Source organism: Alligator sinensis, unplaced genomic scaffold (assembly GCF_000455745.1).
Source record: "Alligator sinensis unplaced genomic scaffold, ASM45574v1 scaffold1054_1, whole genome shotgun sequence".
Taxonomy (NCBI): Eukaryota; Metazoa; Chordata; order Crocodylia; family Alligatoridae; genus Alligator; species Alligator sinensis.
Genome location: NW_005842480.1, coordinates 273,130 through 298,102, shown reverse-complemented (window position 1 = coordinate 298,102; position 24,973 = coordinate 273,130). Strand labels below are relative to the sequence as shown.

The following is a 24,973-nucleotide window of genomic DNA, read 5'->3' as shown; positions in this document are numbered from 1 at the left end:
AGCCCTTGCAAGAAAACATCATCAGCAGGTAACTTCTAACGAGCTGGCACAGCCAAGGTCAGGAACACGGCTCTTAGTTCGGTGTTTTAAAAGTTTTTTTCCTGTTTATAAATGGCAGGTAAGTGATGGGGGGTGGCGGGGGCACGTGACCCATGGGAACTGGGATAAATTTTAATCTACTTGAACCATCAGAGAAAGTTGGTAGGTAGCTGGGGAAAGAAACGGAGGTGGGTCTGCTGCGCTTCTCTCTCCTACAGCCCTTTTGCTTGATTTCAACTCCTTGCTTTTTTGTCGATTCTGCTTGTTTTTTGCTAAGAAGCTCTCTGAAGCAAGAGGTGGCTGCGGAGAATGAAGTCTCTGGCCAGAAGCCAGAAGAGAAGCCAAAGGATCCAGAGGTGGAGAAAGTCAAGCATAGACAGGTAAGTCTTGCATGCCTTCGAGAAGTCATGACAAATGCTATTTTAGGCTGCATGTGGTATAGAGCAGAGGAGTGGAAGCTCCTAGTAGGAGGGGATCAGTTAGTTCTCCTATAGATTGGACACAATGTGTGCCATGCGTCTGTTCAGATCTGTGGTACAGAGTGGAATGAATATATAAATTGAAGCACACGCAGATGCATCCTCTTGGATATATAGCAGACTAACAGGGGCTGGTTTGCAACTGGGCTTTCCTTTAGAGGGAGACCAGTGATGAAAATATCAGCTGTGATGCTTGGGACTGGAGCGGAGCAGCTGTCCCGCTGCAAGCCCTGGCACGGAGCTGTGCTGCTGGACACGCCATCTAGTCAAGAAGAGAAAAAACCAAGGGCCTGGCAGCGTCCATTAGGCTCATCTTGGTGCCCTGGCTGGAGTCCAAGCAGGGTAATTGCATGGTCTGCTGTAAACGTGAGATTGCTGTCAGGTGATTACATCGGAGCACTGTGCAGGGTCAAATGAACTGGGCTGCAGCTATTTCAGGGCACGTCTGGCATAATCAAGAGCCCGTTTAGACAAAGTGCTAGAACCAGCCCTGCTTCGTGCAGGCGATAGATTGGTCTCTGTGCTTAAAAAGGTAAATACTGCTTTATGTGCAACGTGCCAGTGACTGGATCTGCACCGCGCCATTGCCAAGGCACCTGGTCTTTGCCTCTATTCTCTTGGGCCCCTGGGTAGTGTGAAAGGAAACAGGTTTTTTTAAATAACTTTTTGTTTCCAGGCCCATATCAGTTCTGAATTAAGTTCTAAATTTAATAGACTCATAGAAAATGAGGGTTGGGAGGGACCTCAGGAGGTTGCATGTAGTCCAACCCCCTGCTCCAAGCAAGACCAGCCTCAACTACATCATCCCAGCCAGGGCTTTGTCTACCTGGGTCTTAAACACCTCCAAGGATGGAGAGTCCACCACCTCTCTGGGTAACCTGTTCCAGTACTTTACTACCCTCCTAGTGAGAGTTTTTCCTAATATCCAGCCTCAACTTCCATTGCTGCAGCTTGAGCCCATTGCTCCTTGTCCTGCCATCTGCCCCCACTGAGACCAGCCCAGCTCCATCCTCTGTGCAGCCCCCCTGCAGGGAGGTGAAGGCTGCTGTTCAATCCCCCTCAGTCTTTTCTCTTTGGACTAAACAAGCCCAGTTCCCTCAGCCTCTCCTCATTTCGACTGAGAAGAGCTCGGCCATTCAAGTCCGAGTGGTGTTACCACCAGCCAGTATCCCACCTCCCAGACTCATCAGTCTTCAGGTCCTCCCAGATCCATGGCAGGCATCCTACGTGCAAACCCCAAGCCTGGAGGCCTTGGAGTAAAGGTGCCCCCCAGTCTCACTGGCCCCAAGCCAAAAGCCCAAAGGCGCAAGCTAGAAGGAAAGTCTGAGAGCAACCCCCCATAAATTGTGTAACTGAGATCTTTGCATTTGAATGCATTTGCAGACTCTCTCGGGGGCCGACCTGCCCGCAGTGCACGGGACAGGCCTTCACCCTCTAACTACACTGGAGTCCTTTGACTGTGGCATTTGGGTTGGGGGGAGTAAAGCCTTGAACCCTCAAGACTTCTGTGGAAGTCACTAGGACGTTATTAATATTGGAGCACATTTCTTCCACCCCGAATGAGCGGTCACCATTAGTTGTTGGCCAGCCGTGTCTCTATGCCAATAGAGCTAAACACGAGTTTTTTGGGGGTCCTACCGTTTATCTCCTTCCTCTGTGCAATTGTGCGATTCCAGAGAGGATTGTGAATTGCAAGGGAGATGCGTCCGGAGGCGACGATTGAGCTTGCGGGCAGTGCACACCCTTAATTCATAACTAGCATTAAGATATTGCTCCAGAAGCAGTTGCTTTTAACCTTCTCCCAAAATGCCCACATGATCTTGGCAGCCTTAGACTTAAACAACAAACAAACAAAAATGCCTCCCTTCATAACAACCCCCCCACACCACCACCACGTTACATACCGCTTGTTTGAGTGAATGTAATGTCGTAATGAAATAATGTACCCCTTATGCAAAAAAAAATTCTTTATTTGCAAGCTTTCGGTCACAAGCATGCTTCATCAGGCATCGGAGAAAAGATTGTACAAGTTCTCCTGATGGAGGAACTGGTGGAGCTGTTACCTTATCATGTCCTAGCTTGGCAGCTGCCTGATCTTATTGCTGTGAACCTAATGTCCCCTTCTGCCACCCTTGCTGGATGTGATGCAGAGTTAGATTGTAAATTTGCTGCATTTGGCCTGCAATTTCCGTGCTTCCAAATTGTTTCTTAGCCATAATAATCTAGTAATCGTACACAGACGGGTCACCACAGCCTTCACTTAGGTGCCTCTGAAAACCAGAGCACATATTTAGGTTCCAGAATGGACTCGGGGTCCCCCATTTCTGAGGAAATCAGCCCAGGAGAGCAAGTGGGAGATGCTGGGCATGGGGCAGGCTGTTAGCTGAGCTGCGTCTCTGTTGCAGGGGGATATCGAGGCCATTCAGGTGTGGGTTGTATCTCAGGAAACAGGTGTTTCACGGTGCCAAAGGCAATGCAATCTCTTTCAGGTGGAGATGGACTCTGTCATGGCCCAGAATCCGTTCTCAGGACTGGAGAGTGCCTTGAAGTAAGTAGGGGCTGCTCCCACGGAGGGCAAGGGAATGGCGTTAAACTTCTTGGTGTCATGGGTTTCCAAAGCACTTCTACAGCAGGGTGTGTGGGGCTGATGGTGGTGGTAGGATCAGACAGAGGGGTGTTTTAAAAGGGACGCAAATTAGCTCAGAGCCTAGGGGAAGCTGAACGTAGCTTCAGCACCAATGTCTCTGCAGCGCCGTAGGGGGAAGAGGCTGCTGGCGCCTTGTCTACACTAGGGCTCTCATGGCTGGCACGAGTACTAGGAGATCTGTTGGGAGTGGACAGAGTCTAGTACAGACATACCACAACTATCATTTATAGGGGAGTGTTAGAAGGCTTTACATGTGGCAGGGTGTTTTTGAGCCCCCTCTCATAGCTATTGGGTGTTGTCAAAATCCCCAGCCTAGTTTGCAGACCGGGCTGTGCCACTGCTCCTATTGGGACGTAAAGCTGGAGGTTCCCGGCTAGAGGGTCTTGCCCCTTCACTTCGATCACCCTATTTGGGGTCAGGAAGAAACTTTTACCCGCTGGTCAAATTTTGTGGGACTTTGTGGGGGTTTGCCTTCTGCAGGAAGGAAGGGATTGGCCCTCTCCCTGTGTTTTCTTGAGCATAGAGGCTCAATCTTTGCAGCAGAGGTTAGATTATGCATTTGCATAGGATGGTTTGGATAGAGGAGTGATTTTGTCTGAGGCAAAGCAGGGAATTGGCTCTGAACTTAGAGTTGTCAGCTTTCTTCTACCCGGACAAACGGAGTGAAGGCTCTGGCTTTTAGTCTGATGTCTGTCATCCTGTCTAATGATCTGTACCATTTTATTTTACTGGGCATATGATGAAACTGTTAAAGCATCAGGTCAGGGAAAAAGGGAACATGTACGTCTGGGAGAGGCTGACTGCATGCCTCTGGGTAAATACAGCCATGATCTTTGTGGAAAGCACTAGGCTAGATGATCTGCTTGTCAGAGGCCAGTGGGTTTATATTCCCTTTGCATTGCTATGATTTGTTGTTGTGCAGAGATAGGAAGGGACGGTCTTGTTTTCAATGCATAATCCTCCCCTCGTCGTGGAGTCAGGACTTCAGGGGCCTCTTGTTGGAAGAAAGACCGGGCTGTGTGAGACCATTAATAGATGGCAACTGTCTGTGTTCCCATCTATTAGTCCTCAGGAGAGCATCTTTCCTGCTTCCCATCTCGACTGTCAGAAAGCAGCGATGTTTCCAACTCGCTCTGGGACACTCTTCCCTCAAGGCAGCAACAAAAGGTTTTGCGTCGATGGTTTTGCACGCTGAAAGCAAGGGTTTTGAAGCCAGAAAGCCCTTGGTGACTCTCCAGGCACAACTCCCTTGTGCATAAGAATAAGGACATACCCTGCACCTTTGCAGCTATCCCCTAGGAAATTATTAAATGCTAACTCTGCTCCAGATCCTGTTCAGTGGGGGTTTTTTGGGTTTTTTTACCTCTGCGTTTTGGAAGGAGGAAGGCAAGGATCATCACCGCGCTGCTGTCTTTTTATTTCTAGCTGGGGCATAGTGGAGCTGGACATTGTCAGGCTAGTTTAGGAGTGACAAACTCCTTGCTTTGACACAGTTAAACCCAAGGTGTGATTGTGTCCCGACACACTGATCTTGACCCGTGCTGACTGGTACATCACTTGAGGTTTCTGGACGTCGATCAGCATATGGGAAACCTAGATGCATGACCACTTTGCTGACCCTGCCCGAGGGAAAGCCCCGCAGGTCATTCGCTGACTCTGAATAAGGTACCATTGGTATCATCCAGCCTTCTGCAAAACAGCCCGGAGATTTCACCCCCAATTTCTCTGGCAAAAGACTTCATGCTGTCTTGTCGTGTGACTGACGTTATCGAGCCTCATAGCCCACGGCCAGCGAGAGCAATGCTGTGGGAGAGCCATCGGAAATATCTCCTGCCATGCACGCAGCATCTAGACCAGCAAGATTGCTTGTTAAAAACCAAGGCTGGTGTGTTCATGGACACACAGCTATTGCAGTGCGAGTCGGTGGTTGCTGCGTGCGCCTCTTGGCCTAAGTAGCTGTAATTGAACTTCTTGGAGTGAAACTAATCTGCTTTTGGAGCTGCCTTGCATTCATCATTCCAGCATTTCAGTGGCATCGGATAAAAACCAACATCCCCCTTTGCTTTGGAAAGGAGTTTGCACCAAGGCTGGACTTTTAGCCCTGGGTTTCTGGGGTTGTGACCCTGCTTGATTTTTTTACGGTGGCTAATATTCAACCTGCATGCTGGCAAAGGCTCTCCGCTCCCTGGGGCCAGCGTGCAGCTTGAGCAGCTTAGACTAATCTGTCTTTAACCTGTATCTGCTGCGGGACATGCCGCGTGGCAATCGCTGTATCAGGGGAACTGATCCATTGGGAAATAATAGGCCCTATAAGCATAGGTAGCATGGCTTCTTTGGGTCCCAAGGGCAGTAAACTAAATGTGGAAGAAGTGGACTGGGTCTCATGGCCTCTTCTAGTCTTTCATTTCTAGTTGTCTTCATTTTAAATGCTTGTGCTTTTACCGGGGGTGGAAGTACAATAAGCACTAAGCATCAATGAATGGCATCCTGTTTTGTCCATCTCTGCTGCAGTAGAAGCTACCAAACCCCATCCCCTGCCAACCCAGTGCACTCATCCCTCTGCCTCTCCCTGAAGCAACTTGTTTCTGGCTTCCTTGGTTTTTTTGGGCTTCTTCCCAGCTCAAAAGAGTCCTGATTTCATACTCATAGACATCATTTCCACAAGGCAGAGACTCGCAGCATGCTTTGGCCATGATTTAGATAGGACCTCTTTGTTTCTGTGCCCACTGCTGTGGTGAAGCAACGGGGCTGAGCTTCTCCATTAGTCCTGAGATCCTGTAACTTATAGTGAGGCAGATGATGCTTGCTGTGGGATGCATAGTCCTTTTCAGACGGGCTGCTTGCCTCTAGACAGGACAGGGGAGAGAAGCCGGTGAGTATGTGGATAGGGTCTCTGAGCTTACCAGGGTGGTGGCATTGGGTCTGCATATCTGGATTCGCCTAGCCTGGGTGTGAGCTGCCATGCTGCAAAAGCCTATCGGAGCTGCTGTGTCCTCACTCGTGCACGCTCACCGGTGGGGTGTCACCAGGACACCTGGAGCCGTACTCCCCCCTGGTCTCTGCAAAGTAACAACGATGCCAAAGCCAGTGAATGCAGCATTGGCTGATAGCCCCCTAGGCTGGGTGCAGAGACCTCGGCTCAGGGGGTCTGGTGTGTGGACAGGAGAGGGGTTAGGAGCAACCCTTACATAAGAGTCTGAATGAACTCTGCAGCGAAGAAGCTCCCCTAGGGAGATGCCATAGGCAGTGGTGCTGAGGGTCTCATCTGGGGTCTCGTGTCACTTCCTTTATACTAAATAGCATGCTTTACTCTTTTAACATAGAAGCACAACTTCTTCCTCTCCTCTTCTTCAGCCCAGCATCATGCACTCTCCGCGTACCTCCATTATATCCAGATCTCTGCATTCACCCTGTGATGTATCCTAGTCCCTGCCTCATTCCTGTAGGCTAAAGCATCTTCCCCTTCTGCCCTCCCTGCCAGCCCTTGGGAGGTGAATCCCTTTGCAGGGTGCTGGAGTTAGCTCTGGGCTAATAACCAAGCTTGTTACTGCAGCAAGCAATGCCCGTGCCCCACACCAGCGAAGGGATATAGCAACTTTACACTCACTGAGTAACCAGAGTTGTGAGGCTTGACCCTCTCGGGAGCTGTGAGAAGCAGGTAGCAGCACGGGGACTTGCCAGCCCTCGACCTGGATTGCAGCATTACCCAGCCTGAGATCCCCCGTCTTGCTTTTCATTTCAGAGCCCTCCAGAGCGCTGAGGACGTCCCAGATTGCAATGGCCATGACGTGCCCCCACCGAGGGTGGAGGATGGCGGGGAGAGCACTGAAAGGTTTGCACCCAGCAGCTGCGGTTGCATTGGGAGCTGCTGATTTAGTTTGCATTGGCGGTGTTGTCTCTTCCCACCGGAGCTCTCTCTGGAGCTATGGATGCAGCTGGACTCTCCAAGTCTTGGGCTTCTTGCTTTTAACACCAAAACGCAGCTCCTTCCTCTCTGCTGTCCTTCAGCCCAGCATCGGGCACTCCCTAGGGATCCATATCCAGATCCACACCTGTCCCTGCCTGAGACCTGTGGTCTCTCCTTCTCCCCATGGGTTTTTCTCACGTCACTTTGGGTGCTGTCTACACACCCAAGCGTGGTTTTGCTGGCGATTCGGTGCGAATGGGGCAGGGTGGGAAGGGAAGGTTTTTGCATCCGTTAGTAATTAGCTGCTGCTCCCTTGCAGGTTGGAGCATGCACCGGAGACGACGAGAACGGAAACGGAGGGGAAGCTCCCAGGAGCCGAGGTCAGAGCCTGGCGGGGGGCGTCCCGTGGCTTGGAGATGCTGCGGTGTCTGCAAATGCTTTGGATGATGTGCCTGTGACAGCTGGGTGGGCTTTGCTGTTCCTCTTTGGTTTCAGGAATGCTTTCTCTGAGTGCTGTAACCTCCCTAGGCTGCTTTGGGTTGGAAGCGGTGGGCCAAGCTGGTGTAAATCAGCATTGTTTTGGCCCAGCCACACAAGCCTCCACAACCTCCCCCTGCTCAGGGTGCAACCCAGTGCCCCCGAGCCGTGACTTCGTACCGTCCTGGGTCCCTGATGTTGCATTTGAACATCTTATCCTCGGTGCCTGTTCCCTTCCATCCCTTCCTGCTTCCCCAGCTGGCTTTCTCACCCGCCCGTCGGCATCCCTTATGTCCTGCAAATACCCTTTTCCTGCCGCAGGTGCCCCTGAAACGCCCCCCCACGCTCTTCTCCTGCCGTGGTGCCCATGAGAAGCGAGTCCGTCCTCCTCACCATCTCATTTCCCTCGGTAAAACCTGCTCGATGCACCAGTGTTTGTGGCTGGGCACCTGTGAGGAGGCTCAAAAGAGACTTGTCTTCTGCTCCCGGGGTTGGATCTGTGCCCACGTAGATGACCAGTGAAATCTGGGCCTTGTTTGTAAAGTTTCCAACCCTGGTGCTAACTAGATGGTTTTTCTCTCTCTCTCGTTCCTGCCAGGCTCCAAGGCAAGAGGAAATAGAGGCCAGTGGGGTCTCTCGGGAGAACGAAGACTTCTTTGCAAATCATGGAGGTTTGTCCACAGACACGGGTGCTAAAGCTGAAATCGGTGATATCCCGGAAGAAGGCAAGGACAAGGAGGGGAAAGCTGGTTTGCTTGTGCTGGAGCAGATGGGAGATATACATGTCCAAGGCCTGAAAAGGAGAAGGGAGGAGGATGGAGGAAAGAAGAGAGAAAAAAAGAAAGGGAAAAGGGACCTGAAGGATGGCAGAGAGGAGCTGGGGCAGAAAGAGAAGCCGAAGAAGGAGGGTGCTCCCGGGAAGGGAAGGAGCCATGGGAAGAGCGATGCCCCGAAGGAAAGCAAAGCCAAGAGAGCGAGAGTGGGTGCCAAAGCGGTGTTGGCAGAGGACGGCAAGGTGGAAAAGGACAGGAAAGGGGGATGTGACCATGATAGGGAAGAGGAAAAAGGAGGGAGTGTGGAAGAGGAGGACCACGCACAGAAAGGCGAGGATGAACTGCAGCCAGGGCAAGCAGAGGACGGGGTCGGGTGGGCAGAGGGAGCAACACCGGAGGAGCCCCGGGCAAGCCCGGGAGGGGGAGGGGAAGAGACCGGGGGGGGGGAAAAAGGGAAAGAGACAGAGGGAGGGAAAAAGCATGTCCGGGCGGAGAAGGCAGCAAAGAGCCAGAAGGAGAAAGGGCAGGAAGGGAAAGGAGAAAAGACCAAGAAGAAGAAAAGGGAAGGGGGAAAAGTGGGACACGAGAAACCACCGAGGCTTGAAAGCCTGAAGGAAGAGCCAGAAGTGGAGAAGACGGAGGAAGGGGAACGGAGGGGAGGTGTGAAGGGAGTGAAGGAAGAAGAGGAAAGTGAGCCGGAGAGAGGGGGAGACGGAGGAATAAAGGAGGAGTGCGAGGGCAACGGGCTGGGGAAAAGTGAGAGCGTCGAGTCCGATGAGAAAGTGAAGGTGGAAAATGGCCTGGAGGACGAGAAAGATGCAAAGACTAAAGCCAAGGGGGAAAAACCAGCCAAGCGGAGGAAAGCCAAGGAAGAAAACGCACCCAAAGAGAAGGGCAAGAAGGCGTCGGAGAAGCCGGAGAAGGAGGGTCCGGCTCAGAAAAGGAAAACCGCAGAAGAGGGAGACAAGAAGAAAAGCAAGAAGGCGAAGACGGAGGAAAATGAGAAGGAGAAAAAGAAAAAGGAAGAAGAGAGTAAATGGAAGTGGTGAGTGCCCCGACCTCAGGGCTGGGTGCTGTTGAATGTCCTGCGTCGAGGATGTCTTTTTTTTTTTTTTCCTCCCCTCCCTAAAGTATTGATTTAAGTTGGGTTTCGGTCTCCAGCAGAATTTCCCCATTGTCTGACCAGGGATGCCTGGTCTGATCTGAGGCTGCCTCGAGCTCGAGGGTGCAACCCCCCTGCTAGCAAGGTCAGCCCCCCCTGTTTTAGCAGGCGTGGTGCTGTGCACACTGTACCAGGTGTGTTACCCCTGCCCGTGTGCAACGAGGTGAGGGTGCATCCTTTTTGTTCCTGGCCAGCATCTCTTTTCTTGGTCTCGCTGCTTTTAAATTGTTTTAAAAATAAACTAGGGCAGCTGGTGCGAGGAGAGCAATCCCTCTACCGCTTGCATTAGAGGTCCTTGCTATTCTCCCTGTGGTCAGTAGGTGACTCTGGAGTCTCATCCCTATGCAATTAGAAACCAGCATGTAAAGAGGTTAGACAACGAGGTTCTTTGGGTAAATGTGATGGTTTTTATTAGACCAACTAAATAGTTGGAAAAATGGCTCTTTGCAAGCTTTTGGGTACAAACACCCTTCCTCTGGCAGCTGATGCATTTTAAATGGAGGCTCTTCACTAAAAGTTGATCATATTTCTGCCGCTAATCGATCAGGTCCATCTCATCTCTTTGCTGGCAGCCCGGGACCTCTCTGCCTTCTCTGCACTCATGGTTCATGAGCGCAATTTTCTTAAAATCATAGTCAAAGAGCAGAGCAGCGGGGCTGGGAGGGAGCTCCAGAGCTCACATCGAGTCCAGCCCCGGCCTGAGGCAGGGTCAGGCCCGTCCAAACCACCCCATACACATCCATAGTCCAGCCTCTTTGTAAAGCTGCTGTCAACCCTGATGCAACGCGAGACATCACCCCCAAATCTGCCCCAGGCAAAGCAGGGGGATCACAGCAGCCATGTCCTGCTTCTCTAAGCGGTGGTTAATACACACACAGGAGATCCCGGGTAGAGGCCATGCCCCTGCTACAGAGGAAGGCAAAACTCCTGCAGTCCATATCAATCTGACCAGGGGCAATTCCTCCTGACCCCAAATATAGGGATCGGTCTGGCCCTGGGCAGAAGGGCAAAACCCTGTAGCCAGGACCCTGTGGGGTTGGTGCCAGCACAGCCCAGCCCCATCCCTAACACCCAGTGCCTCTGGAGGAGGCTTAAACCCCCTGACGCATGTAGCAGAAAGGAGGGGAGAGGGGGACAAGCACCAAAATCTTTCCTTTTATTTAGTTATTTTTTTATTTTTTTTTATCCCTGGCATCTTAATCATCCCTCCCATCCCCTTGCGGGCTGGCACTGATGCTGTGCTCCCTCCCTGCGGAGGAGGCTGCAGTGCACGGATGGGGCTTTTGTTGCATGGTGACTCCTTAAGCCTGTGGCATTGACTCAAACATGCACGTGTGCAACTACATGTCCCAGGATGCTTTGCTGCTCTGGTTGGGGCTGGACTCCAGGCAGTCAGGAATTGCATTTCTTTTCCTTTGCAAAACAACAGGTGAAAAATGTCATTTTTCTTTCCCAACAGTGAGGAACAAGGCCGGGGCTGCATTATATTTTTGGCAAAAAAAAAAAAAAAAGGCTATATGCATAAATAAATGAGAGATAACGAGAGAGAAAAATGAGGGGGAGGAGGTGGGCAGGGGGAGTGGCTCTAAACACTTCCACGTGAGAAGTCACGGGAGCCGGGATGCTGGTAGGATGTGTTGCCCTCTGATCCACCAGACCGAAAGCCGGAGCCACGGCAGGTATAAGCGTGTTGGTCGGCTGCTTTGACCCACCCTGGGGTGGCTCCTCCCGTGCCCTGGCTGTGGGCAGCTCCGCAGCATTCAGGCTGCCCGAGGGCTACAGGCAGGTGTAGCCCATGCCAAAGCAAGGGCTGGAGGGGTGGGGGATAGCAAGGAGTATTGCAGCCCCTGGCAGTGTCCATGCAGCATGCCTCCCTTTGCAGCAGTTGTAGAAGATTGAGTGACTTGCCCAAGGTCACGCAGGAAGTCAGTGGCAGAGCTGGGCATTGGCTCCAGGATGCCCGAGCCCCAGGCCAATGCCCTGGCCCTTAGCACTGTCTCCTGGTCCTGATTCTTCTTTCCTGCTGCACTTGGAGCTGACTGCACAGTGCTAAACGCTGCCCCACGGTCTGCTTCTCCCTTGGTGCCTGTAGGCATCCTCCCGACGCTGTTGTGGGCTGGGGCTGTCCCCACTGAGTCTTAAGAGCCAAGGGTCCAAAGCCGTCTAGTGCCAGGGTGTCCCTAATCCATCCCCATCTCCCCGTCTCCAAGGTGGGAAGAGGAGAAGACCGAGGACAAAGTGAAATGGAAGCAGCTGGAGCACAAAGGACCCTACTTCGCCCCTTTGTACGAGCCGCTCCCGGACGACGTCAAGTTTTACTATGATGGTAAGTCAGTCTCTGCCATTTGGGCAGGAAAACCGAGGAGTATCTGGTCCCCTATGTGGCAAGGGAAATGGGCCAGACAAGTGGTGCTGCCTCTGTTTACCTCCGAGAGCTCGGTATAGAGCAGACGGCATCATACGCTCAAAGGAGAGGGCTGAAACCGTGCCAGCATTGCCGGCCCATTGTAGCTGCAAATCTGCCCCATGCATCGGGGTAGCTCAGGTGCTAGAGGGCAGGTTGATGGGTACGCTGGGAGAAACCCAGCTATTCTGACCATGCTGCAAAGATGAGCATTTGCAAAATGTCTGCGGAAAGGGCATGGTTAAACACAGGGCTCCAGTGGATGGCTACAAGGGGCTCCTGCTGCTTGCCACGGCCTTCCTGCCAAAGGTGCCGATTCTCCCATCGGCGTTGGGGACGCGGCTCTGCTCCAGCTGAGCGGAGAAGCGGCACCTTCGAAGTAAAATTTGCAGGCAACATCTGTCCCTGTCTGATGGCAATCGCCTGGTGCAAGTGAGGTGTCTGTGTGTGACGGAGCCAATGCAGATGCGATGAGACGGGGGTTAAAGTGGGATCATGTGGTTGCTAAAAAAAAAAAAGCCCATCTTTTCTTGCAGGCCAGCCTATGAAGCTGAGTTTGGCCACAGAAGAAATCGCCACCTTCTATGCTAAAATGCTGGATCACGAGTATACCACCAAAGAGATTTTCCAGAACAACTTCTTCAGGGACTGGAAAGAGGTACTGCTTCCTCAGTCTTGCAATTCACGAGTAAAAAGCCTCTGTTACGAGCTGTGAGGTCATGCTATGATGTCACTAGGGTAGTGGCATGTCATCTGTAGAGCATGGTAGTTGGGGAATGGCAAGGCCCAGGTGTATAGCAGGAGGAGGAGCAGGGGTCAGTCACCCCTCAACTTCATGGTTCATTATAATGTACCTAATCCCTTCTAAACTCATCATCTCACGGGTGTTAATGACTCTCTTCTTTTCAATAGTCTTGATGTTCTGCCAGTCAGGCTGGCCTTTCTTTTTGCCATCCTACTGTCTGCGAGTTGCTTCTGCTCCTATTTCACAGATTTTTTTTAACTCATTCCAATGGCATTATATTTGTTTTTGCTTCGATCTTAAACTGCAGCCTGCCTCCCTAGGCCCCTAGCACAGTAGTCAAGCTTCTCGTTTACTTTGACCTGGAGAAAAATGCATGGTGTTTATAGGTGATGATACACCTGCACCCCCCTTTTCAAGAGTCTAGATCCACCTATATATCCACCTCAAGTGACAGAGGTAGCCAACTCCATTTGCCAAGCTCACTACGTTCCTGGTACTTGGCGCTTGTGAGTGTCCGAAGGGAGAGGGTTTGCAGAGGAGATGTGCAGCCCCAGCTCACTGCATGCTTGCTGTCCCATATCCATGAGGCCTGAATGCAGTAGGGCCTCATCTGATTTTTAGGCAAGGAGAAATGCCTCGCAACTCATGTGCACTAAGCTTCTGGAGCAGGTAGCGCACAGCAAATCCATGTCTTCCCTGCATGGGCACCCCTGGGGATCTTGCACACACTAACTTCTGTTCAGTGCCCTTCACCCCCATCCCCTTGCAGACACTCAGGCTTGGGTGTGTGCCATCTCGGGCTGCTTCCTTTTTCCCTTCGCACTGCTCCACCCAAGAGGTGGCTGCATTTCACCGCTGCCCCTGTTCACAGGCTTGCATTTTTCAGAAGCAGCCGCTTGATTTCATAGAAATCCTGGGGAAGTAGGGCTAGGAGGGGCCTCCAGACATCATCTAGTCCAACCCTCTCCTGGGAAATAATAAAGTTCCCAGATACAGCTTCTCACAAGCCAGTGCTTTCAGTATGGATGGGATGGTGCTGACTGATGCCCTCATGCAACTCCCCCAAAATGCTTAAGGCCTTCCCTTCTCTTCTCTTTTGGGGCCTCCGAGCTCGGTGCAAAGTCAACTTTGCCTGTCGGTTCACTGAGACCTGTCTGGATTTTGTGCAGGAAATGACGGAGAAGGAGCAGGAGATCATCCAGAGCCTGGACAAGTGCGACTTCAAGGAAATACACAAGTACTTTGTGGACAAGAACGAGGCCCGGAAGGCCCTGCCCAAAGAGGAGAAGCAGGTGAGGACCTGGCTCCTGGGACGGCCGGTCACCGTTTCGGCCAGCGTGGGGCATTTCTAGGGTCTGCAGGTCCAGCCTCTCCGGTGGATTCAGCCAAATGAATGTATGCACTGACTCATAAGTGTGAATCTAGGCAAATCACTAGTATGAAACTACCGTGACGCCCTGACTCCTCCTGACTTGTGTCATGCTCCCTGGCTTGTCCTTGACTTTCAGCTGGGGCAGTGAGAGGTACCCTTTGCACCTTAGCATGTAAAAAGCAGTGGAGCAAAGTCCCTGTGCTCTCAGCATTTCCTTTTTGGATTCTTGTTTTTTGAATGACCTTGAGTTTGAGACCTTTGGTGCAAGCCCTGGGGTCTGAGCCATGCAGGAGACACCTAGGCTAGGTACAGACATTTTACACACAAACTGGTTTAAGTGATCAGAATCTGGTTTAAACCTCGGACAGAACAGAAGTTCAGTGCACATAAGCCAGTTTCAAAATGGCTGAATCTGGTTTAAGATAAACCTGGTTGAATATAGCATCAGACTTCACTGATTTGGGTCAAACTGGTTTATGCAATGTCTGTCCCAGACCCTAGAGTATTGCGTGCAGTTTGCAGCTCCACGTTTGGAAAAGATGCAAAAAGTTCGAGAGGGTCCAGAGGTAGGAGATGCAAATGATAACGGGCTTGGAAGGCTAGCACAGGAGGAGAGGCATGTTCAGCTGGCAGAAAATGCAAGAGGGGATGTGACAGTCAAACATCTGAAGGGCTGCTATAAAGAGGGAAAACAGCTTTTCTCTCTTGCTGCAGAGAGCAGGATGTGGATCAATGGCTTGAAGTTGCAGCAAAGCAGATTTAAACTGGGTCTCAGGGAAAACTTTTTTCACTGCCAGGACAGGGAAGCAGTGGAATAGATGCTCAGGGAAGTTGTGGTATCCATCATTGGAGAGGCTCAAGAAGGGGCTGAATAAGTATTGGTCAGGGATGATCTAGGTATAGATGCACCTATATGCTGCTATGGGTATTTCCCAGGTTTCTAGGTTTTGCTGGTTGCTGGCTCCATGAAGGCTTTTTCCTGTTATGCAGTGCTTTTTCCCACCCCCTCAGAGGCATTGGGTGCTGGCTGCAGCCAAGGCTGGGGGTTTTGTCTGGGCTCTTGCTACAACTTAAACCTGGAGGGTCCTGGCTAGGGGGTCTTGTCCCTCTGCTCAGGGTCAAGCCAATTGCAATATTTGGGGTCAGGGAGGAGTTTTACCCCCTGGTCAGATGGGTACCAATGGGGGTGGAGGGGGACAGGGTTTAACCTTCCTCTAGCAGGGGGGTGGCCTTCACCTGGGATCTCTTGAGCATAAGTTGATAACCTTTAATAGAAGCAGGACGTTGGCTGCTGTGGTCCCCCTGTTTCACCTGTGGCAGGTTTGGGTGCGATGTGGCTGTTTCAAGGTGGACTGCAGTTTTGCTAATAGGTTAGACAGTGGATTTGTGTGGGATGGTTTGCACAGGGATGATCCTGCCTCTGGCCAGGGGTTGGACTCATCTCTGGAGCTCCCTCCTAGCCCTGCTTTTCTATAATTGTGACCTACTCCTGGCTAGAGCCCCTTGGCTGCCATGGGACTGGGCAGGCGTAGGGGCTTGGAGCATGAAATATTTCCAGGGTCCTTTAGTTTCTGCCAGAGCTCATTAAGCTGCTGTCTGTCACCATTTGCCTGTTGGGACTGCATACATGACGTGGTGCTGGCTTAAAGGAAGTGGTCAAATCTACCTCCTTGCTGGCGCCAGCACTGAGAAAATCCATAACATTTCCCAGGCTCCCTCCTTTGCTTTGGTGGCTTAGGGCTTCTCCTTCTCATCCCTGAATTGGATCCTGGGTGCCTGGAGCATCCAGCGCGCTCTGCTTCCATGCACACTGCAAAAGTGCATCATTTGCTTGTCTGCATAGCACAGCCCCAGCCTCAGCTGCTTCCCTGTTACCTGCTCCAAACAGGCATTTCTTGCAAAGCAGTGCAGTGCTCAAGGGCAGGTAAATTGGTCTAGTTTGTAGCATAGTTGTGCACCTTTTTAAGGGCGTCATGGGTGAACCTGAACTAGGAGCTGGCAGTTTCCAGGCTTCTTCAGCTGCTCTGAAATGACCTGGACCTGCTCGATTCCAGGCTGCAATTAGAGACCTAAGGCCACCTGAAAAACAAGATAATGAGCCTTAATGAGGTGCAAAAAGATTGCCTCACTATTCATATAGTTCATGAGTATTATTTAAATGGTGTTCAGATGAAAGCAGGGCCTTTCTCCCAGGCCCAAGTTTTGCAGCTGAAACAGCACCCTGAGCAATCTCCAATCATTAAATGCTGCACTGGTTCAATACTGGTCCAGTGGCCTGCTTCCAGGGAGAGAGCTCTGCCTGCACACCAGATGCTGGGACTATTTGCTATCAGAGTTGAGCATAAATGATTTCTATGTGTGCTTTGCTGATGGGGATGTATGTCTGACTCTTGGAGATCTGCCTTTTCTTGGGAAAGGAGTTTGCAAAGGGAGATGCGATACGTGGGCGTTCTCTGCCGGCTTGTGATTCAGCATGGATTTTTCCTTTTTTATTCAGAAACTGAAGGAGGAGACGGACAAGATCCAGGAGGAGTACGGGTACTGCATCCTCGATGGGCATCGCGAGAAGATCGGGAACTTCAAAACGGAGCCCCCGGGGCTGTTCCGGGGACGCGGGAACCACCCCAAGATGGGGATGCTGAAGAAGAGGATCATGCCTGAGGACGTGATCATAAACTGCAGCAAGTGAGTCCCGCTGGGTTGATGCTATCTGGTGTAAATGGGTGTAGCTCCACTCAGGTCCAGGGCATTTGTTTGCTGGCTTAGCCTTGCTTTTATTCCTGTTTTGTGGCCTATCTGTCACCAATAAGGCTATAAGCTGCTGTTATCCTGCAGATTTCAATGTATAGGAGCCGTCTGTCTCCCCTGGTCCTGCATATGCATTTCATAGCCAGCCACTTCCAGGTTCAAAGGAGTCTGGGGTCCCCAATGCCATACCAAGAGCTATGCATGGGCTTGTCCAAGGGCCAGAGAAGGCAGCCTAAGGAGATCTCTCCTACTTGGCATGCACCTTTCCAAGTTTTGCCCATCCTGCTCCTACCCTTTGCCATTTCAGGAATGATTGTGTCCTTCCTTCTGCTTCCTGGAGCCTAGAGCTGTCAGCTTGGGAGCACCTTGGGAGTCCTTCGCTGAAAGAAATAGGGTTAATTATACCCTATTTCAGGGAGCTTCCCTGTTTCCATGTCTTGGGCTTAAATGCAGTCAAGTATCCTGAATAAAAGCCGCTTTTGCTCTCACACCAAGAAGCTGACTTTCATTCAGTGGCCTTCAACATAGAGGATGCACAAACCTGCTTGCTTTACATAGGACTGGAGCAGCAAAGCTTTTAATTAATCATCCTGAGCTCTTGAAAGCAAACTTTGCCCATCCTAAAGATGCCCAAACCCCCTTCCTCTCTCCTGGGCTCTGGGCTGGGTTTGCTGTCCCTGAACAGAAGGGAGAAGCAGTGTTTGCAATCCTTGGACTTGTTCTCCTCTCCTCGCTCCCCTCCAACCAGGGACTCCAAGATCCCGGTGCCCCCAGAAGGCCACAAGTGGAAGGAAGTGCGTTGCGACAACACGGTCACGTGGCTGGCCTCGTGGACCGAGAACATCCAAAACTCGCTGAAGTACATCATGCTGAACCCGAGCTCCAAGCTGAAGGTGGGTGAGAGCTTCCCTTTATGGCAGATTTTGGCCACCCTCCTGTTGTGCCGGCAGGGACACGTGCAGGCTGGGTTTGAGAGGTGCATGGGGGATGGAGAGCCTGATTTAGGAGAAGAGAGGAGCACAACTTCCATAGCACTGCAGAGTGCAGGTTGAGAGGGGGCTATGACTGCTCTCTATAAATACATCTGAGGCTTCAGTGCAGGAAAGGATGGGAGCTGTTGAAGGCAGCAGACAATGAGTTGGTGGAGGGGAATGAATTAAGGCTGGAAATAAGAAGATGGTTGCTACTCACTGTCTGCAGTGGCCAGGGGCTGGATGGGTTGCTTTGCGGGGTCTTGCTGGTCTAATGCATTCCCTTTTAACTCAGCTCTTTTGTGTGCACGGGGATTGCAGAGCAGAGATGTCCTCCGCCTCCTGCATCTCTGCACTGGAGCTGTCGTTGCATCGTGCGGTTTCCCAAAACAGCCACTTGGCACCCAGGCAGGGATCTTGCATCTCTTGCATCGGGGCTTTTGCAGATCTGCTGTTTACCCTCTTAACTTGGGACTGTACTCAATGCTGTCTTGCATCCAGCATGTTTTACCTGCGGTGGGAGAAGAGGGCTGAGCGTCTTCTCTCATGTGAACGTGTGAATGGAGATGGGTTTTTCTCTGTGGCCATAGGGGGCCAGGCTAGGAGACATGACCTCAAGCTGCAGCAGGGGAAATTTTGGTTGGAGATGAGGAGGAACTTTTTGCCTATAAAGGTTGGTTGGGTATTGGAACAAGCTGTGTAGAGAAGCTGTGCAATCTCATGCGTGAAGTTTTCAAGAGCAGGTTGGACAGACACTTGGATGGGATGCTTTAGTCAGGAATGATCTGGCCTTGAACAGGAGGCTGGACTAGATGACTCTTGAGGTCCCTTCCAGCCCAACTTTCCTGTGATCCCCAGGGGTGGTGTTTTAGCTGGTCTGGACAGGCCTTTATTAGACTTGCTCATTGCTAATGCTAAGCATGAAGTTTATCCCTCCCTTGCTTCCTTTAAACAAAGGAAAATTAACTCCCGGATTTCTATCCATTGAGGTTAAAACTATGTGAAAGTTAGGGCATGGCACTAGGACTGACTGTGACACACTCGGCTACAAACTCGGGTCCCTGATGGGGACTGTGACACACTTGTCTACTTTCCACGAACTCGATTTACCAAGTTGATAATTAATGGGCTGTTCCTGTGATCCTCAACCAAGCTGCGGCAGCATGCTGGGATACTGAGAGATCCTTTGAAGGGCGCCACACACCATTAGCACTGTTAGGTGTGCAGCCACCTACACGTGATTCACAAGATCAACCCAGACATTTCCAATAGGACCCCAGCATGTCAAAACCATTCTGCACTTCTGTGGTCTTTCTGAATGTATTGCAATGGAAGAACTGCTCTAATATTTTTCTGTAAGCTAAAAAAATGAGCAAAACCAAAGGTTTGGCCTTTTCCAAGGGGGTCTTGAGTCTAAGGAGGAGATTCTTGAGGCTCAAAGAGCTCAGAATCACTGGTCTTTGAGTACCCACAAGCACTGTATGTGTAACAATGGAGACTTCATGCTTCAAAGCAGCTTTTTCTCGCTGGTTTTTTGAACTTTTCAGCAATGGTGACTTTTTTTAGATAGCGTGAATGGAGCAGAGCTTGGACCCAGGCGTGCATACCTCCTGCTGCTCTCTTTGCAAAGCTGGGCCACTGGCATGCTGGGTTGCCTGGCCAAGCTGTCCTCAGAGGGGGCTGGGGGAGTGATGGGCACCGTGCAGGACAAATAGAAAGGTCCATCTATGTCTCTCCAGGGAGAGAAAGACTGGCAGAAGTACGAAGTAGCCCGGCGCCTGAAGGGTGTTGTGGGCAAGATCCGCTCCCAGTACCGAGACGACTGGAAGTCCAGGGAGATGAAGACACGGCAAAGAGCTGTGGCTCTTTACTTCATTGATAAGGTACTGACTACCCTCCCTCTGGTTCATCTTCTGGCCTGGGCTGTGTTCATGCCTGCCAGTAGCATGTTATGCAGAATAACCCATGAGCATGACAGTCCCCTGAGCTCGGTGGTGGGGGCTGTGCCTGTTACAGTCCACGTTGGTAGGCTGGTTTATATTGCAGCATGCAATTGCCGCACATTTGTGCTGCAGGAGATAGCACTGAATGTCAGCATGGGGTAGGGTCTTTCCTAGGCAGTTCAGGCAGCTGCCACTCAGCCCATACACCGAGGAGAGGTCGGGTTTGTGACACCTAGGTTAAATCTGGTGATGGTTGGTCCAAGACGTCACTGATCTGCACCATCTGCCCTGTATCGTCTTCTGATAGGCAAGGGGGCTACTGTGCAAACGCAGTCCGTGCCTCAAAGCAGCATAGTATCTGCATATAACATCACTGGATGCCCTGCAAAGGTGCAGAAGGATTAGCCCTGGAAGCTGATCACCTCTGTCTCCAGGGAAGGGATGCTGGCAGGAAAAGGCTTGGTCCTGTCTGCCATCCCAGTCTGGAGCATCCTCGTTAGCACAGACAGAGCATTCACCTATTGCATTTGCATTCTCACTGCACAGAAGTTGCCTTCCAGGAGGGCTGGGGTTGGTGCTGACTTTGCTGGGATTGGGGGTCTAGACACCATTTTTTTCCCCAAGGAGCAGAATTGAGACGCGCTAGCCCATGCCACCTAACAGCTGTGGCATGGTACAGGAAGACACATGGGTCCTGTCCTGTAGGATTGGAGCCAGTATCCTGCCTCCAGGCTGCAGTCCCAGGTGCTTTGGAGGCAGAATTAGGAGCCATGGGGGAATCGAAAGGCTCTAGCTTTTTGCCCATACCCAGCGGCATCTCATCCCTGAGCTGTGCCTGCCTTTCTCTCATCTTGGCTCTGAGCATAAGGATGTGCCTGTGATGAAGCTTGTGTAATAAGGACGTCTGAAAGTCCTCTCTGCATGTACAAACATGGGCATGAGTGCACCTGGCACTGAGAAATGCTACTTTTTAAGGCAGCATATAGCAGTGCACGGAGCTGTACAAACCCTGAGCAGACAGGAGCAAATGGTGCTTACCCCGGTTTGGTGCCGAGGCTGTTCAGTAGGGGAGGGGAGAGGTTTCTAAGCTGTACGTTGTCTCCTTGGCACTCTCCTAGCTGGCCTTGAGAGCCGGGAATGAGAAGGAGGAAGGGGAGACTGCGGACACGGTTGGTTGCTGCTCCCTGCGCGTGGAGCACATCAAGCTTCACCCGGAGCTGGACGGGCAGGAGCACGTGGTGGAGTTCGACTTCCTTGGGAAGGACTCGATCCGCTACTACAACAAAGTGCCCGTGGAGAAGCCGGTGAGCTGGGGGGGGGGGAAGATGGGGGTTAAAACCCACTGAGCCCATGCTCCCACGAGTACAGCTGTCGGTGACCCCATCAGTGCAGTATCCCAAGTACCTCGTTATCTCTGGGGCAGGACAGGGCAGGTCTGTTAGTTCCATTGCAGCGATGGGGAAACTGAGGCACAGAGCCCCTAAGGGACTTGCCAGAGGACACCCAGGGAAGTCTGTGGACTTTGAAGTTGGGTCCCCCAGATCTAAGGCTAGTGACCGAGCTGCTGAGCTGCCCTCGCTAAGTTTAGACTTGCGATTAGGGTGTCAGGAAAGTGAGATGGGGCTGCCCCAGGTTGGGAAAGGGGTTCATGAGACATGGATGTGGATCAGATCCGTCTAAACTAGCACTTACCCCAGGCAGCAGTGAGTGGTATGTCAGCAGCCAGAGCTCGATCGTCAGCTGGTGCAAGTCGGGTCAGATGTGTCCTGCCTTGGAGAGATGCACTGCTGCACCTTGGCACATCCTAGCTCAGAGCCTGTCCTGTCTGTCCCAGCCCCCTTCCTCCTCTCGGCTTTGTACTGACGCTTGGCACTGGGTCGACTTGTGTGTGATCTGCTGTGCCATCGGCTCACGGCCGCACATCGCTTTGTGCCGTTGTGTTGGGGAAAGGGGCTGAAATGCACTCGAGGAACTGGCTCCAGTACAGAGGCAGAGCAGTACCCTGGGCTGTGCTGGTTTTAGGGTAATGCTTTTCTCTCCATCTCAACCTTGGTCTGAGTTACTGAATGATTCAGATGCATCAGCGCATAGCAAAGAGCCTGGCTTGACGGTTTGGGTGCATTGCTCCTGCCTGCTCTGGACAAGCCGGTGCATCTGTGCAGCAGTCTGCAGAGATGTCAGCTTGGGTCCCAGAGCCTGTATAGCTGCATCCACCCAGTGTCCCCCTCACTGCTCATCTCCGCTGCACTACATCTAGGTCCAGAGCTGCATGGGTTGTATGGGCAAGGAGCTGCACTGAACAGCTAGACCCTCAGGGTCAATGCCCACCACTTCTGTTGTGCCCATGGGCAAGATGGTGTTCCTCATATCCATCCGTCCTCGCTGCCTACCAAGGGCATGCAATGGGCACGAGGCTCAGTGCAGAGGGATGGGGTCCCGTCCGTCCTCGCTGCCTACCAAGGGCATGCAATGGGCACGAACGCTCAGTGCAGAGGGATGGGGTCCCATCCGTCCTCGCTGCCTACCAAGGGCATGCAATGGGCGCGAGGCTCAGTGCAGGGGGATGGGGTCCCATCCGTCCTCGCTGCCTACCAAGGGCATGCAATGGGCACGAGGCTCAGTGCAGAGGGATGGGGTCCTCTCCATCCTTGCTGCTTACCAAGGGCATGCAATGGGCACGAGGCTCAGTGCAGGGGGATGGGGTCCCATCCGTCCTCGCTGCCTACCTAGGGCATGCAATGGGCATGAGGCTCAGTGCAGAGGGATAGAGGTTCCCAGTGGAGCCGGGGGCTTGGGCCAACAAACCCGTGCCTGCTGAAGAGCTGGGCAATAGGTGTGTGACCCTCTTGAGACAGCCATGGGTGACGGGGTGCTAGGAGAGGGGTTCTCCTGCCCCGCCTGAGCGAGGACCCCCAGCCATGCCTCTTGTCTTGCAGGTGTTCAAGAACCTGAAGCTGTTTATGCAGAACAAGGATCCGGGGGACGACCTCTTCGACAGGCTGACTGTGAGTTGGAGGGTGGGGGGGCCAAGCTGTCCCCTCGGAGCACCTTGGCCTGGCCCAGGTGGTCTCCACTCCTGAGCCTCGCCTGGGCTCTGGCTTTGCATTGAGTCATGTATCAGCAGTCCAGATAGATCACCTCTTTTCATGGCTACCCGTGGGCTTCCAGGATCCACAGGCCTTTTTTTTTTTTCCTCCTCATGCCATGATCAGAGCCTGGGTTTGGCCTGCTTCCCCTACAGCAGTCCCTCTGAATGCATCCTGAAATGTTTCTCCCTGGAGGTTTCCTTTGCAACCAAGTCCCAGGGACATCAGCTCTTAGAGCGGTTTAAACTCCACAAAGCCTGCCTAGATGCTCACAATCAGCTTCTCCTGATCCAGCCAGGATTGCATGCATCTCAGGAGGTTAAACTGAAGCAGACTTAGGGTGTATGTCAGCTTAGATCCATCGATTTTTGTTTTTTGTTTTTTTTCACAGCAGAGCTAGCTGGTCCCCCCCCGCTCCCCGTTTTCCCTGGTTGAAGCCGACTGGGTTATAAAAATGGAAGATCACAGGCTTGATATTTTTCCAGGCTTTCTTCTAATTGCTTTCCTCCCTCCTCCCCCTGCAGACCGGCAGCCTGAACAGTTACCTGCAGGACTTGATGGCAGGGCTCTCGGCAAAGGTGTTTCGAACCTATAACGCTTCCATCACCCTGCAGGAGCAGCTGAAAGCCCTCACCAACCGTAAGGCAACCTCTGCCTGGGCAGACTGGCCGCTCCCGGCGGTTGGGGTCTGTGAGATGCGCACAGATAATCTTCCTGACCCTCGCGGCAATGCTGTTGGCTTGCTGCACTGCCAGCCAGCTGTTACCCTGGGCTTATTTTGCTAATTATTAGCTGTAGACAAGACCTCTGATGCATCCTATGTTCTCCTAGTCCCCCCCCCCCCCCCCCCGTTTGCCACCCGCCCCCCCCCCCCCCCCACCCTTCTTCTTACTTCTGGTAATTAGTAAGTAATTCTTCACTGCAAATAATGAGGCAGTGGGTTAGATGCCAGGGAAGGTATAGACTTTCCATCGCTGGAGGGGTTCAAGGAGAGCCACCGGCGAGGGATGATGTAGGTGCAGTGATGCCTGCAGGTTTTTGTGGCAAGAGGGTCTTGCCCCTCCACTCGGGGGCAAACCAATGCTATATCTGGGGTCAGGAAGGGATTTTACCCCATGGTCAGACTGATATGGACTGCGGGGGGGGGGGGGCTTTTTTGACCTCTTCTGTAGTGGGGGCATGGCCTCCTATCCAGGACCTCTTGAGTGTATATTGACTTTGCAAAAGCAGGACTTTGGCTGCCGTGTTTCCCTTGCTTTACCTGTGGCAGGTTTGGGTGCTAGGTCTATGTTGTGTCAGGGTTGAGGGTCGTCTCATGTAGAGGTTAGATTATGGTTGGGTGGGATGGTTTGGATAGCATTGCTCCTGCCTCAGGCAGCGGGTTGGACCGGATGCGACATCTGGAGGGCTCTTCCAGCTCCATTTCTCTATGACTGACGATGCAAAAGCTTAGATAGATATGTTGCAAATCTCCTAATTTCTTCCTCCCCCCCTTCCCACATCAGAAACCTGTAAGGTTCAAGTTGCTTCCATTTCCTACCCCATGTGTCTGATGATAGTGTTATTTTTCCAGCTGAAGACAACGTAGCTGCCAAACTCCTTGCTTACAACCGAGCCAACCGGGCCGTGGCCGTTCTGTGTAACCATCAGAGGGCAACACCCAAAACCTTTGAGAAGTCAATGCAGGCCCTCCAGGCCAAGGTAAGGGTGGCAGGGTGTGGGTAACGCCGGAGGTGCTAATGGGGTGGTGTAGTGCTGATCTTGTGGGGGGCTTGGTTGGTCCAAAGCATGTATGGAGCATCCACAATGTTGCGAGGGCTGGAAAAAACACCTTACAGATTGCACTAAGGGGGTCAATTTAGTTCTTGTGGGGGGGGAAATTAGGTACCTTTATTAGGGTGTATTGGAGCACGAGGGTGTATAGGAGAAATCAGGTCCTCAAAGGTTTGTGGAGAACAAGAAAAGCAACAAAGTCTGGAAGCTGAAGTCGGACCATATCTCCAGAAAAACCGAACACAGATTTGGAGCGAGCCAAAGGGAATCAAATGCTTTGTTTGTCTTTAAGTTGTGCCTGGGCGGCTTCCTGGGAAGCTCTGCCGTAGTCCAGCCAGGCACCAGGCTCGGTGCCGGGCGCAGGTCTGCTGCCTCCTTCGTGCAGGTCAGATGGGGTCTCGCGGTCCCCTCTGCTGTTAATAATCTGTCTTCGAGTGCCTTTCCCTA

At 52.1% G+C, this 24,973-nt stretch overlaps 2 protein-coding genes across 4 annotated transcripts in view; both read left to right on the top strand.

Annotated features, from left to right (window-relative positions):
• The first annotated feature begins 1 nt into the window (after nucleotide 1).
• Nucleotides 2-9,371, top strand: LOC102370332 (spore wall protein 2-like). Its single transcript, XM_006031082.1, has 7 exons — nucleotides 2-28; nucleotides 320-419; nucleotides 3,008-3,066; nucleotides 6,908-6,997; nucleotides 7,392-7,452; nucleotides 8,148-8,845; nucleotides 8,930-9,371. The coding sequence occupies exons 3-7, from the start codon at nucleotides 3,014-3,016 to the stop codon at nucleotides 9,369-9,371; spliced, it is 1,344 nt and encodes a 447-aa protein (XP_006031144.1). The 5' UTR covers nucleotides 2-28; nucleotides 320-419; nucleotides 3,008-3,013.
• The window catches only part of TOP1MT (DNA topoisomerase I mitochondrial), a 24,445-nt gene continuing 8,253 nt past the window's right edge, over nucleotides 8,782-24,973 (top strand). The window contains exons 1-11 of one of the 3 annotated variants that reach the window (XM_006031072.3): nucleotides 8,782-9,367; nucleotides 11,695-11,810; nucleotides 12,425-12,546; nucleotides 13,803-13,925; nucleotides 16,503-16,690; nucleotides 17,502-17,646; nucleotides 19,464-19,607; nucleotides 20,786-20,971; nucleotides 22,604-22,672; nucleotides 23,278-23,392; nucleotides 24,327-24,454. In XM_006031072.3, coding sequence (XP_006031134.1) covers nucleotides 12,433-12,546; nucleotides 13,803-13,925; nucleotides 16,503-16,690; nucleotides 17,502-17,646; nucleotides 19,464-19,607; nucleotides 20,786-20,971; nucleotides 22,604-22,672; nucleotides 23,278-23,392; nucleotides 24,327-24,454 — 1,212 coding nt within the window. In that variant the 5' untranslated portion in view covers nucleotides 8,782-9,367; nucleotides 11,695-11,810; nucleotides 12,425-12,432. Of the gene's footprint in view, nucleotides 9,368-11,089; nucleotides 11,164-11,694; nucleotides 11,811-12,424; nucleotides 12,547-13,802; nucleotides 13,926-16,502; nucleotides 16,691-17,501; nucleotides 17,647-19,463; nucleotides 19,608-20,785; nucleotides 20,972-22,603; nucleotides 22,673-23,277; nucleotides 23,393-24,326; nucleotides 24,455-24,973 lie in introns of those variants that run through there. The other 2 variants (XM_006031071.3, XM_025212747.1) reach the window with 2 other exon arrangements.

Excerpts from the sequence above, each read along its gene's own strand:
- LOC102370332 (XM_006031082.1), top strand. The coding sequence starts at position 3,014 with ATGGACTCTGTCATGGCCCAGAATCCGTTCTCAGGACTGGAGAGTGCC. Across the intron at positions 3,067-6,907 it reads GGACTGGAGAGTGCCTTGAA|AGCCCTCCAGAGCGCTGAGG; the intron begins GTAAGTAGGGGC and ends TTTTCATTTCAG. Across the intron at positions 7,453-8,147 it reads GGAAGCTCCCAGGAGCCGAG|GCTCCAAGGCAAGAGGAAAT; the intron begins GTCAGAGCCTGG and ends CGTTCCTGCCAG.